The following is a 13,637-nucleotide window of genomic DNA, read 5'->3' as shown; positions in this document are numbered from 1 at the left end:
AAAAAAAAGACAAAAGAGAAAGCAATAAAAATGGGAAGAAGAAAAAGACCAATAAAATAAGTAAACCAAGCTGTTAAAAAGGAAAACAAGCGTAGGGGCACAAAGTCCCAGACTGCTGGCAAAGGATGAATCTTTGCACTAAGGCTGGGGCAAGGCTTTGGTTGGGAAGAGATATCTTCGTGGTGCAACCAGCCCTTAGGATACCAGCCAAATTGCTCTGGATGCCCAGGAGAAGCTCTTCCATGTTACCCCTACCCTGCTGATACCCAGCCTTGGAGCTCCTCCACACTGGGGTAGGTTCTGTGGGGCTGCAGGAGGGTTTGCAGAGTGTCACGGTGAGGTGTAGGGCTGCAGATGGGGGCACTGCTGCTCAGGTGTGAGTAGGGGTGGGGAAAGACTCCCACCAGGCAGGGAACAGTAGGCACTGGTTTCTGAGTCCTTGTTCCAGGTGGATGTGGCTTCTGTCACCATGTGCGACAATGGGATATGAACAGAGTGTCCTGGGCATGCACCCAGTTGGTACATCCAAAAGAAACAGGCTGGGAGGGGAACAGCCCATCTGCTTCATGTGGCTCTTGGGTGAATATTTTTCAGTATACGGCATAGTTCAGCCTTTTACAATTTTGTGGGAAGGGGTTGTCCCTTTTCATCTCATTCTTTGGGACTGATTTCCAATGCTTTCACATGGATCTGGTCTTTTAAGCTCATAGTGGGAGCTTCAGTTCTTCCACATGGGCTGTTCCTAGCATGATGGGGGATGTCACATCTCTCAAACCCACCTTGTGAGTGGGAGTCACTCTGCTGACATGAGAAAGAAGATGTGGTCTGTGGTGACACCCTGAAGGAGACAAGACAGCAGGAGGGAGTTTTGTCCCTTCTTAACAAACCTGCAGAAGGGAAAGGGGGATGGGTTCATATCATTCTCAATCTGGGTCAGTTATTCTTCTTACCTAGGGGGGAGGCATGGCTGATATGAACTGCTCTCATCAGGGGTTGGACCCAGTGACTGATGTGGTCTCATTTGTTTGCTCGGCAGCAGTTGCAAATAATGGATGCTAAAAGGCTTTGTGGTTCATTGATGGCCATGCTCATAACCACACGCTCTTCATGCAGTGCTGGGGAAGAACTGCAGAACACTCCTTCCAGCATCCCAGATCCTAAGCCCTGCCTTAAAAGCATGGTGTGTAGCCTGGGTGCCTTCACTGTGTGCATAAGAGACACTGTTTGACAGAGATGATCCCAGGTGGAGTTTGGGAGATGGTCACTCAATGGTGTATTCCTTCCTCCCATCAATGCAGCTGCTGGAAGTGTGGACATGGCGCAGCACCCGGACTTTTATGGGGTCTTTGTATGACAGTCCCTGGCATTGCTTTGCTGCCAGCTCTCACCAGGGCCAGTCTTTAGGAAGAGAACACTGTGGAATTGCTGTATGTTATTTGGTGCTTTCCATCTAACTTCAATTTTTCAGCTGGAATCTGTCCTTAACCAGGGAGATTCTATTTAATACTCTCTGCATGTTTCCTATTACTGGTCCTCCAGCTCTCCCAACCCACCCAACTTTGGGCATCTTTGCATCTGGCCTGATCGCTGGATCACTGCAGGAATGGCAGCTTGTTGTCTGGTTCTTATCCATTGTAGGTTTCAGATGTCTGGGACTATTCAGATTAGAAAGTATTGGCTGATTCCTCACACCAAATCCTTCAGGCATGCCCTGGCCTCTCATGATCTTGTGTAAGGAACAAGAGGGAACAAGGAGGGTCAAACACGGCTACTTGAGTTTTACTAGGTCTAATTGTCCCTATTTTATTATACCTGAATGCACCAGGAATCTTAATTGAATCAGTTTCAAACAGTAAGGGCAAATAAGCCACTCAATAGAGACTGAGAAGGGAGCAATTCAGGCTGTCAGTTCCCTGGGTCTTTCCTGAATCCTCCAGCCCTCACCCACCAGGCTAGTACGGGAAACTCATTCATTTATTGCTGTTTAATAATATATACTTCTGCACCGTCTATCTCAAGCTCTTTGCATTGTCAAGTCATGTGCATTGATGTGGAAGCTTTGCTTTCCCTTGTGTTGCTGCTGGTGTCATCTTTGAGCCTTTGCCTAATGATGACTTGACGAAGTGAAGGGGAAGATGTAGCCGAAATGAAAAATGTCTGGGTGAGCCAGAGCAGGGATCCATGTCACTATTCCAGGAACTGCTGCACTGCGTTAACTGAGCATCTAGCAGGGACACATATAGTAGTACACCTTTGCCCTCCACCTAGATAGAAGGATCACCATTTAAATTAGTGAGATTGGCTTTGTTTTGACACTGAGGACCTTGCCCAGGGCTATTGTTGGTTTCACACCTGCCCATGGATCCTGGTGTCGCTTGACATCTTGTAGAGTTTGGAGACAAGGCTTGTAGGGTGGGTTGGAAGGACAGATGACAATGAAGGAAGCCTTCTCTCCCTTCTGTTAGGCATGAGTTTCTTTCTTCAATCATGTTTTCCCTGTGGGAGCTGTTTGCAACCCACATCTTCAGTGATGAACAGATCTGCACGTCACTTCTCATCACAAGGTTTCTCCCAGATCCTGTTGCTTAATTATTTGGAGGAGTCCTTCCACTGCTGCAGGTTGGACAGCTGTAGAACACAGCCTGCCCATCATCACTTCCAGCTGTGTGCCTGCTTGTGGGACTATGCTCATCCTCACAGCTGGGCAAATGCAGATGTGAGAGCATCCCTTGTGTTGGCCAGATGCACTCTCTCCCCTCTGCTTGTCACTAGATTAGTGGTAATGAACGTTAGTCATCAGCACAGATGGATTATCCAACTGAGCTCAGGCCAGAGCTCCATCAACCACTCATTAGAGATGAAAACGTAGCAGAGGACCAGCCCTAAAATCAGGGTGACACAAGTGTGCTCATACAGATACATGCATCCCAGCATCCTCCCTGCAGTGGGAGCCCCTCGGTCAGCAATTGGTACCCAGCCCATGGATCCCCTGCTCTCTCCACAGCAGCCAGGAGAAAGTGGCAGAAATCCCTGCCTGTTTTGTAAAGCAAAGCTGGGGTTTTCTGTTGGCCATTTGCTGAACAGCTGGAATGCTCCCTGTATCCAAGGAAACCTGCCTTAACCTGCTGCTGATGGGGAGCCTTCAATTTGGCAAGTTGCTTGGCAGTTCTCTGTACACCCAACAGGAAGATGGCCCCTCCTGGGCTACCCAAGCTCTGCTGCCATCCGCCTGAGTTTTCTTTTCTCTTGTGCTGCTCTGCAAGGCAAAGCCTGGGAGCTATTTTTCAGCTTCTATTTTTTCTCCCCTTTCTTTTTCCCTGCTCCTAACATCTCCAGTGGGCGAAGCACAGTGTAACCGCCCACCCTGGAGATGCTCCGTGCTGCATCTCTAGCTGAGGTCGTGTGCAGGAGCTGTGCAGCAGCAGGAGATGAGAGCTCAAAGGAGTAGAGAAGGATTTGAACCCAGGAATGCTGGTGAGGCTGGGAGATCCCTGTGGGTTGGACAGTGGTTGTGGCTGCAGCACAGTCCTTATAGCTCTCCTCAAAAGCAGAAAAGCATCCATCCATTGCATACATCCCATCCCATCCATCTATAGATCACATCCACCCCATCGTATCTCAACCCATCCAAACATTTATCCTGTCCATCCCATCTCATCCCATCCCATTCCATTCCATCACAACCCATAACATCCCACCCCATCCCATCCAGCACAGCCAGTATCTCCCTTCACAGAATCATAGAACCATAGAATCATGAAGGTTTGTAGAAGCCCTCTAAGATTACTTAGTCCAACCATCAAACCTATCGTCACCATGCCCACTAAACCATGTCTGTCAGTGCCTCATCCTTGCATCCTTGCTGTCTCAGTATTCTTGCCAAGCACCACAGATCCCATTTTACCTTCCAAGAATATAATTTTCCAAAAAAAAAGACCCAACCTCTTTTCCTTCCCCATTTCCACTGCTGCTGGAAACTGGAAACAGGCAGGAGTTTGATAGAGCTCAATGGGGCAGACCCAAGAAGCTGTGTTGGGGCTACAGGATGGGATGTAGGTGAGAAAGGGTTGAGAAAGCCCAGGGAATGAGCCTGGGGACAGCAGTCTGAGCAGAGAGAGGCTGGAGAACATGCCAGGTGTCCCCAACGATGAGCAAGGAGAAAAGTGCATCTGTCCATTCCTTGTGTCCATCCAGTTTGGTCTACCCTGCCCCAGCCCACAGCTGGCATTTCCCCATTGTCCCACAGCCAGTCGCCCTGGCTGCACCACCAGTTTGGACCCAGCACCACTTCTTTCCCTGCCAAGCCTGCCAGAGCATCCTGCAGCATCTCCAGGAGGATCAGTGGTGCAGTGGGAGTGGGAGGCTGCCTCTTTGCTCCAGCAAACCCATAACATGTGATAGTGGTGGCTGCACTAAAAGCTTCTGCCTGCCTGTGCTGGAGCGTGGCTGGGAGCTTTCCCAGAGCTGGGTTAATGCAGCAGCATCTGCAGAGTGCAGCCGTAAGTGGGGTTAACACACTCGCCCTACCAAGCATCCCTTGCTGCCTGGAGGTTAAACTCCTGCCTCAGCCTTGCAGGAACTGGTTTTTAACACCAAATGCTTTGTGAGAGCAACCAGCACACTTGCTCTTGAGCTTAGCATTTCTTTTGCTATCCCTAAGGTGGCAGTACGAATCCCCTTGCAGCAGCATCCTCTTGCAGTCAGGTTTTAAGCTCCACCATGTCCCTTAATCTCCTAAAAAACTGGTGTTCATTTTGGGACTCGCCCCCCATCCGTGCCATCCTGCAGCCCTCAGCAGCTTTTCAGCTTCAGGGGGAACAGGGGTGCTTCAGTGATATGTATCATGGGATGCGAAGGGGACACACTGGATCTGGCAGAAGGAAATGCTTGGGGAACAGTTGGGGCTGGAAGCTCAGAGTCTGGTCAATAGGGCAGGAGATGATCGAGAGGCAGAACGATCTGTGAAGAATCCCAGTTCTCTGCCGATGAGGAGAGAAATGAAAATGTTATTGCTTTGTATTGGTGTGGGAAGCTTTGAAGGGTGATAAGAGGGTGCCAGAAAGCCTTGAAGGCAACAATAGGACACCTTGCAAGCCAGCCTAATATTTTCTCTTCCTGTTTCAGGTTTGTTGGATCTGTCCCTGGCATCACCTGTACAGTGCAGTGTGGCTCAGCTGGGAATAGTGTTTTGCAAGGGGTAAAAGCTGCCCATGGCAGCACCCTGTGCCCAGGGGTTTGGAGTGTTCCCATGGGGACTCCTCCACCCATCCTCTCCAGAAAGATCCATCCTCTCCCACAAGCAGTGGACTGCCTTTGGAGTGGGCATCTCTCTTGGTGATCCTTCAGGCTTCGGGGCACTGTGACCAAAGGAGGTTAAAAATGATCTGGTTGGCAAAAATACCCTGTAATTTCCTCTCTCTCTGATCACAAAGTGCCCCCCTAGGAGTGCCAGACAGCCCTGGGCAGCAGGCGCAGATTTGGATTTACTTCTGTTGTTCCGACCAAACAGCTGCTAAGGGCGTCAGTTATAGAGACATGATGATGTTGTCACTTTATGTATCATTTTTATTTCATTGCTCTCCAACGTTTGTAATACCCCGGAGCTCAGAAGCTTAAATAACAGCTCTCTCCATATTGATTTTATCCTTCACCATTTGGCACTTGTTCATTCCTTTCCCTTGGAGTTCCTAATATCCAGGATTCTCACCAAGCCTCATCCCCTTGTGTCTCTGTACCCATTCATTCCCCAGCCCACTAAACCATGTTACCAAAAGCCACATCCCCACAGCTCTTGAACACCTCCAGGGACTCCACCACCTCCTTGAGCAGCCTATGCCAGTGCCTCACCACTCCTCTGGGGAGCCTCATATCCAATCTGAACCTCCCCTGGCACAACTTAAAGCCATCATCTCTCGTCCTATCACTGTTACCTGATGCTATTTTATTCCCATTTCAGCTCTAGGGACCGTCTCCAGATTCCAGCTGGGTGCAGTCTTCTGTGTATTTGCAAAAAGAAAGAGATCCTTTAATAATTAATTGGAGTCATTAGTTAGTTTTATTTATTTTACTCAGGCAAACTGCATCACAAGTGTTCCACTGACACCTCATCATAAAGGAAACTCTTTGCTGGAGGAAAATTCGGCTGTTTGAGCTCTTGGACTGAGTGGAGCTCAAGAAGTGCCGCAGTGGATGGCAGAGGGCTGTCTCCATCCTTCCCCAGGGCTTCCCAGATCTTCCCAGCTCTGAGGGAAGAGCAGGGCTGGCAGCACTCTGCTGTTGCTGATGGGTTTGGCTGTCGCAGCCCGCAGCCTCGCCTGGCAGTGGGAGAGGGTGCTGAGCCAGTGGAGGGGAGAATGGGAAGATGGGCTCCTGGGATTGCCCCAGCTGAGAGGTGGGTTGTGTTTCACATTAGCTGATGCTCCTGTATGGCTTCCAACACTAGCCCCAGCGCAGAGGTGTGCGGCAAACCGGCTCGGATATGAAGTGGGCATAAATCAGGACAGCCAGATCTTTTTCGGTAAGGATGGGAAGAGCCTCCCAGATGATGGGAAGTGCTCAGTGCTGGGAACTGCTCAGCAATGGGCTAAAAGATGTGGGGGATTTAGTCCTTTCTGTAAAACAAAGACTAATTTGCTTTTGGAGATCTTGGGCTTTGTCTTTTCCATGTAGGTATTACAATGGTGGGGCAGGGATGAGCCAGGCAACACCATGGGGAGCAAAAGGCATCTTCAAGGCTTGCTGTTGTCTTCTGCCTTCCAACTGTGGGAGTGTGTCCCACAGCCCTGCAGTGTCACCCTTCAGGTGGGCACCAGATCTGGGAGCTCTGGTATGTGCCACTGCAACAAAAATGACCTGACATTGTTCTCTAAGGCTGTAGGGATGGAACTGAACTGGGGGTGGGAATGTTGTTTTGGTATCGTGAGCTTTGGATGGGCAAGCATGATGCTAGTGGGGTTGTTTTTAGGAGGGCAATGATCTTTAATAAGGGACACAACAGGAGAAGGAGCAAGGAAGCAAGTGAGAGAGCAAGGCTATCATATGGCCATGGAGAAGAGAATCTCCCCATTGATTTCTGTGCAGGCAACAAGAGCCTTTGCCCCCCTCTAACAGCAGACCTGTGGATCACCAAAGGCCGTGATGCACCATCACAGAGGACAGAGCACACCACCTCACTTTGGTTATACTGCACTGGTGGTGTTGGGACTGGGGATGAGATGAATGCTTCTCCTACCCCACTACATTCTCCTGCAGTCCCAGACCCCTTGCAGCCCCTCACACGCTTTCCAAAAGGTTTAGATTGAACTCTACCTGGAGTGTGTTCAAGGGATAATGTATATCCTTCCTTAATTATTGATTTGTTGACTGCAGACACTTTGGCAGGACAAGGGCCACAGCTCGCATGCCAGGCTCCAGCCTTTCATTCCCCAACAGCTCAAGGGGACCAAGAACTGAATCATCATCACCATCTGTCCAGCCTTGTAGGCAACACCTCTCTATCTTAACCAACCCACCTGTGCATCCTGGGGGCTTACAGGTTGATCCCATTAGCCCAGCACAGTGGGAATGACCAAGATGCTACAGAACCCTGACACATCCCAAATCCCACCCTGCACCTGTGGGTGATGGTTTCAAGGAGCCAGACCCCCTCCTGCAAGTTGCCATCAGCTCCCAGCATGTGCAGAGGAAGTCTAGCATGAGGGATCAAAACACAATTAATGCCATTGAGCCTCAGCTGTTGTCATCCCCGTGTGGGGAAAGATTAGATGCTACATATTAGCGTGATTGTTAATGTCTCTGGAAAACTGATGTTGAGAAACAAGTGTGGCAGCACCTGGAGAGGACAACCCAGCTATTAGCCTGTCACCTCATGCTCCAAGAGCTCCGACTTTCGTGTAACATTGGAAAGCGTCAACACAAGAAAACACCAACCCCAGCAGCCACTGTGGGAGAGCATTCACTTGATTTTCTCTGTGAAAGTGTTTAGGAGTGCTTCCTGCTAAACCCATGTATTTTGGGTGAGCCAGGGTGATGACCCCTTTGGGTCTGGCATGGTCAGTTCTCCCTCCATGAGACTGTGATGGGTGGAGAGAGGCTGTCTCACCTGCACCCATCACAGAATGAGGAGATGCAGCCTACCCAGAGCTGTGGGTGCACCCTCCCTGGAGGGCCCTCAGCAGCCTGAGTGGGTGGGGGCAAGCAGCCCACAGCAGGGGGGTGGAGCTGGGTGGGCTTAAAGACCTCCTCCAACCAAAGCCGTGCTTCAATTCTGTGCCTTAGGTAAATTCTCCCGGTGAACCAGGAAACCGTTTCAAGCAGCCAGTGGCTCAACCCATGCTTGTGGTAAGAGAGGTAACAGAGATTTCTGAAACGATGCTCTTTGGGGGCTGCAGCCCTTTCCCCTGCAGATTTGCAGGCCACCACCCACCTGCGAAGCACACTGGAGGCATGGGGTGCTCGGATGGGGCTTTACATCCTTTCAACACCAAAGTCTGCCCTGGCTCTGAGTAGAAAGGCACTCAGGAGACACTCTGATGGCAGGCCATTAGCGGAACAATGCCGGGCCGTAATTCTCTTTATCTGCTCGCAGCACACCCGCAGCTCCTGTCCGCCCTGAGACTCCTCTGGCGGGCAGCACGAGGCTGCGGTGGGGAGCTTTGGTGGCGCTGGAAAGATGCCGTGGTGATGGTTTGTCCTTCTTATTCCCTGGGCTTTCTAAGACCTTTATTCCTGTCTTCTTTTTCCTCCTTGATCGCTGCAGCCATTCTTCCACCATTTTGCATCCGTGACTACACTTTTCCCCTGGCCATTAATTCACGACCTGCCCAGGTGGGAAACTGGTTCAGGTTATAGCCATGAATGCAAGCACAGCAATATCCGTTATCTTTGTGACAGCAGTTTCTTTTGTCCTCACCTGCAAATGTTTTCTCCTGAAATGTCTGAATATTCTGCTCAAATAAACTTTGCTAGGTACTTTTAGGTCTTGGTTAGGCACTAAGGCCAGGTTGGATGGGGCCCTGAGCAGCCCAATCTAGTGGTTGGCAGCCCTGTCCATGGCAGAGGGCTGGAACTAGATGGTCTTTAATGTCCCCTCCAAGCTAAGCCTTTCTCTGACTGTTCTTATGCTATCCTTCAGGCTGTCCCATGGAAGTGGTGGTTCTCCAATACTCCAGCCATCTGTGTAACCAAGACGGGCATAACAGTCCTGCTGCACACAGCCTTATGCATCACCCTGGGTAAGAGGGGGCCAGAAAAACATCAGCTCATCATTTCTAGTGAGCTTTATGCTGGAAAGAGGCAGCAGGGTGGTGCGGGACTGAACGGATCAATACAGAGATCAGGCAGCAGAGCTGGAGATGACTGAGCAGGCGGGGTAATAGGGTCTGTATGGTCCTGCCCTGAAGGATCTTTTGCTCCAGGAGCTGAGGGGCACATTGTGGCTGTGACAAGGGGTGGTGGCATTTATCTGCGTGGATCCTTGGCAGGTTGTCCCCAAGGAAAAGGCAGCCTGGAAGCATGGTGCTAAAGGAAACTGGGAAGCACAGAAATGCAGGTAAAGGAGCTGGTTTGGAGAGCAGAGTGGTCTCCTGGAGGCCCCCAAGCCCAGGGGGAAGGCGCTGCAGCCTGGCCCCACTGGAGAGAGCGCTCGCAGGAGGAGCTGATTTCATCCTTCATGGAGATGCTTCTTGAAAGAGCAATTTGCCAGCATCCCTCAGAGCAATAACGGCGAGGCCTCCGCTCGAGATACCATCTCTGTGCGCTGACAGCCCCATCATTCACGCCCCGCTCCAGCCTCCCTCTTCCAACAGGAGCAGGAGTGAAGGATGGAGGCAGGGATGGCACAGTCCCACTGCCAATGATCCCATCTCCTTTGGGACCTGAAGCAGCGGTGGCCTCAATGAGCATCTCCTTCCAGCTGGGGGAGGACGCAGATGCTCAGCCTGGCAGATAAAGTGAACCCTAAACAGGTTTCACACGTGTGCAGGTGTGATGCCAAGTGCCATAAGGCTGGGACCTCCAGGATAAAGGCAGCTCTGCTCCCAACCAAGTGCTGGTTCTGCAGGTTGTGGGGTGTCCCAGCTTCCTGTGCTGTGCAGCACCTGGATGGGATGTTGGGTTTTGGTTATAATGAGGAAGGAGGGTAGAGGGGACAGAGAGGATCCATATACTGGGAGATGTACGAGGGAATGGAAAGGCAGTGCTTCTCTGTAGTGATCCGTGATGTGACACTGAATGGCATCTCTGCCATGGGAAATTGAGGCAGGGAGTAAAGAAAAACAACCAGGCAATTCCGCCTATGGTACTGTTAACCCCCACTAACCCCCCCCCACCCCATGCTGCTCTGGTTTACAACCTGTAATCTGGGGCTCACCAGAGATCCAGGTGTTCTCCTTCAGAAATGGGGCTGGAGGAGGAGCCCAGCCTCCAATCTGGGTATTTATTCACTGTGTGCTTTGATTCCCAGGGGTTAATGTACAGTTGTATTCCACCACCAGAAGCATCCACGGATGTAAGACTGAACCCTTAAGATTGACCCCCCTGTGCCACATTCTGGCATCTCCAGACCTGTGACGTGGGTGCATAGAGGCAGGTGAGGAGTTACAAGCACATGAGCCCTGCTGGGACCGGCTTCCATGAGCAGGGCTACAGGTGGGCACATTGTGCTTGCAAATCCCTGGAGGTGTCTGCTCAGCCCCTGCAGAGATTTGTCTGCCTTTTCCCTCAATGTAAAGCCTGGTGGAAGCAGACCCTTGAAATATTCAGAGCCCTACACCTGTAATTCCCCCCCTTCTCCCATGCATCGTCCCCTTAGCGCTGATGCCTCCGTGCAGAGGAGATGTGAAACTACAGGGGATAGGAAGAAAAAAAAAGAAAGAAAGAAAAAAAAGGCATGCAGAAAAGCACTGTAGAAAAGCCGAGCAAATTAAGCAGCGCTGTGATCTGCTTGGGTTTGTGCTTGCCAAAAATGCACCATGCATCTTAATTCGCTCTGCTGTTCAGCTCGCGCTCACTGCTCTCCTGATGCCATTTCGGCGCTCTGAGCTCAGCCTTTTCAACACTTCAGCCTTCCTCTTTTAGGGACGGGTTGTGGTGTGGGGTTGGTTGTTTTTAACCCCCTTTGCATGTCTGATTGCTGAATCTGCTGCAGGAGAGAGGGAAGGAAGCGTGGAGGGAAGGGGGGGGGGGGGGATGGAAGGACGGAGCGCTGACCCCGCACCTCCCGCAGCCCATCGTGTCCCCACTGTGCCTGGCAGGGGTGTATATGTGTGTATATATATATGTGTGTGTGTGTGTGTGTGTGTGTGTGCATCTGTGTCTTTTCTAGAAAGTCCTTCCTGGGTGCTCTCCAGGCGCAAAAAAAAGAAAAAAAAGCCGTCTGATCTAAAGAAAATAGAATGTGTGTGTGTATATATATATATATATATATATATATATGTATGTATGTATAAATCGCTGTAATCCGCACAGCCTTTCGTTCTCTTTCAGTCCCATCCGATCTTTCTTTCCTTTCCACCCTTCTGTCCGGATTGCAGTAGTGGGGCGCTGGGCGGAGGGGGGAAGGGGGGGAGGTGGGAAACACCCAAGCAAAAAGCAGCATCGTCCTCCTCCAAAGAGCCGGAGAAAGCCGGAGCTGTCTCCCCCGGCACAAATTTAACCCCCGCTGCAACTTTTCCTCCGCCGACTCCAGCGTTGCTGGGGTGGGTTTTTCCCCCTTCCCCCCCTCCCCTCCTTCTTTCCCTCGGATTGATTTTGGCGGAGAGGGAGGGGGTGGGGAATCCTTTTTATTGCGGAGAGCAGAGAGCACAGAGCCCGACTCGCTCTGCCGAGCCTTCCTCCTCCTCTTCCTCCTCCTCCTTTTTGTGCCCTGCAGCAGGGCTGCCCAGCCCGGGGGAGGGAAAGCGATGGGAAGGGGGAGCTCACCCCCCCCTCCTCCTCCTCCTCTCCCCGTTTCCCTCGCTGTGTTTTTTTTGCAGGTGTGTCAATTTTAATTCTGCCCAGTAGGTGGGACTTGGTGACTTTCGCACCGGTTTTCCTTATTTATTTATTTCCCCGTCGCGATCCTCCGGAGCGGCTGCGGGGAGCGGCGGGCGGCCGGGCCAGCATGCATCCCCGCCCGCTGCCGCTACCCTAGCGGGATTACCGAGCCAGCTGCCAGCATGATTTCATCTGCTGGAGGATTTTTGCATCTGATCGCTTGAAGGTTTTTGTTTTGTGTGTGTTCTTTTTTTTTTCTTCCCCTCTTTTTTTTTTTTTTTTTTTCCTCCCTCTGTCTTTGTTTCCTTCCCCCCTTTTCCCCCCCTTCCCCTCCCTCCGTCCCCCCTTTCCTCCTCCTCCTCTTTTTTAGAAGCAGCAATCGGAGATGGATGTCTCTCTTTGCCCTACCAAGTGCACTTTCTGGAGGGTATTTTTGCTCTGGAGCATTTGGGGAGACTATCTGCTTTCGGTGCTGGCTTGCCCTGCTAATTGTCTTTGCAGCAAGACAGACATCAATTGCAAGAAGCCGGATGATGGGAACCTCTTCCCTCTCTTGGAAGGGCAGGATTCAGGCAGCAGCAATGGCAACACGAGCATCAATATCACGGACATCTCAAGGAACATCACTTCCATGTAAGTGGGCTGCTCTCCCGTGTGCCGGGCTCCGCTGCCCTCTGCGCTGTGCCATCGCTCGCCCCGTGCCAGCCCCGCTCTCCCTGCGGAGGACAACGATCGGGTTTTTCCCTTATCCCAACCTGGGGGTGGGGGGAACCAAACACCAACCCCCCCCCCCACCCCCAAGCCCAGCAACAGTTTGGCCAAGGCTTAAAAGGAATGAAGTAAATGGGATTTGATTCCTTAGCGGGAGAGAACAGCAGGCGAAGATGCTAAAGCTGCTGCTTCCTTTAACTGTTTGCTTCTGCGGAGGGAGGGGGGAGAGCGGCACGGCAGAGCCATACACCGCCACACATACCCAAATCGGGCAAGGAAAGCGCGTTCGGAGCCGTTTGCTCTTTGCCCCCCCCCAACCCCCCCCAAAAGACTTTGGATCTAATTAGCGTGTCATTTCTTCACCCACCGCAGCAACGCTGCCTCTCGTGCTCAGGCTGCGCGTGGCTGTGGGATCTGTGCTTTCGCCTTATTAAGGCTTGGGGTTGGATGGAGGGGAAAGAAAAGCAGAACGGTGCTCAGCATCCCTGGGTACCGCACCGCATCCCTGGGTACCGCACCGAAGTCCCGCCGCTATCGCCCTGCAGCTGCGGCGCTGCGAGGGGCTTCGTGGTGATGGGGGTTGGGGGGGGGAGCAGAGCGCTGGGAGCGGCGCTGGGGCACTTCACGTTTGTTTGCACGCTTGTTTATCTGGAAAATCAACTCCAAGTAGCAAAGCCCACGTTATTCCCGTCTGAAAGGAGCAGATCTCCTCCCGAATCCATCACGCCGTGCCTCTCTGCGTGCGTGGAGAGGAAAAAAAAACAACCCATCCCCGTCGCTTCCAATCTGGGCTCCCTATTTTGCAGTACATTGTTTTTTTTACTGAGCGAGATGAACTCCGAGCCGTTTCATTATTCTTATGCTAATTGAAATGTGAGCATTTAGGGAAACGCAGCCCCCAGAGCAAGTTGCCAGTGGGAGTTGAGCGGAGAAGAGGTGGAATCCTTTATGCT

General features: G+C 51.6%; 1 protein-coding gene across 4 annotated transcripts in view; it reads left to right on the top strand.

Moving 5' to 3' along the window:
* Positions 1-11,765: 11,765 nt before the first annotated feature.
* NTRK3 (neurotrophic receptor tyrosine kinase 3) overlaps positions 11,766-13,637 on the top strand; it is a 179,744-nt gene continuing 177,872 nt past the window's right edge. For 2 of the 4 annotated variants that reach the window (XR_011904865.1, XM_072345693.1), the window contains exon 1: positions 11,774-12,606. Coding sequence is in view for 3 of the 4 variants with exons in the window: in XM_072345693.1 (XP_072201794.1) it covers positions 12,359-12,606 (248 nt within the window). In the remaining variant the exon portion in view is untranslated. Of the gene's footprint in view, positions 12,607-13,637 lie in introns of all 4 variants that reach the window. The other 2 variants (XM_072345689.1, XM_072345690.1) reach the window with 2 other exon arrangements.

Source organism: Excalfactoria chinensis, chromosome 10 (genome assembly GCF_039878825.1).
Source record: "Excalfactoria chinensis isolate bCotChi1 chromosome 10, bCotChi1.hap2, whole genome shotgun sequence".
Taxonomy (NCBI): domain Eukaryota; kingdom Metazoa; phylum Chordata; class Aves; order Galliformes; family Phasianidae; genus Excalfactoria; species Excalfactoria chinensis.
This window is presented reverse-complemented; position numbering and strand designations above follow the sequence as displayed.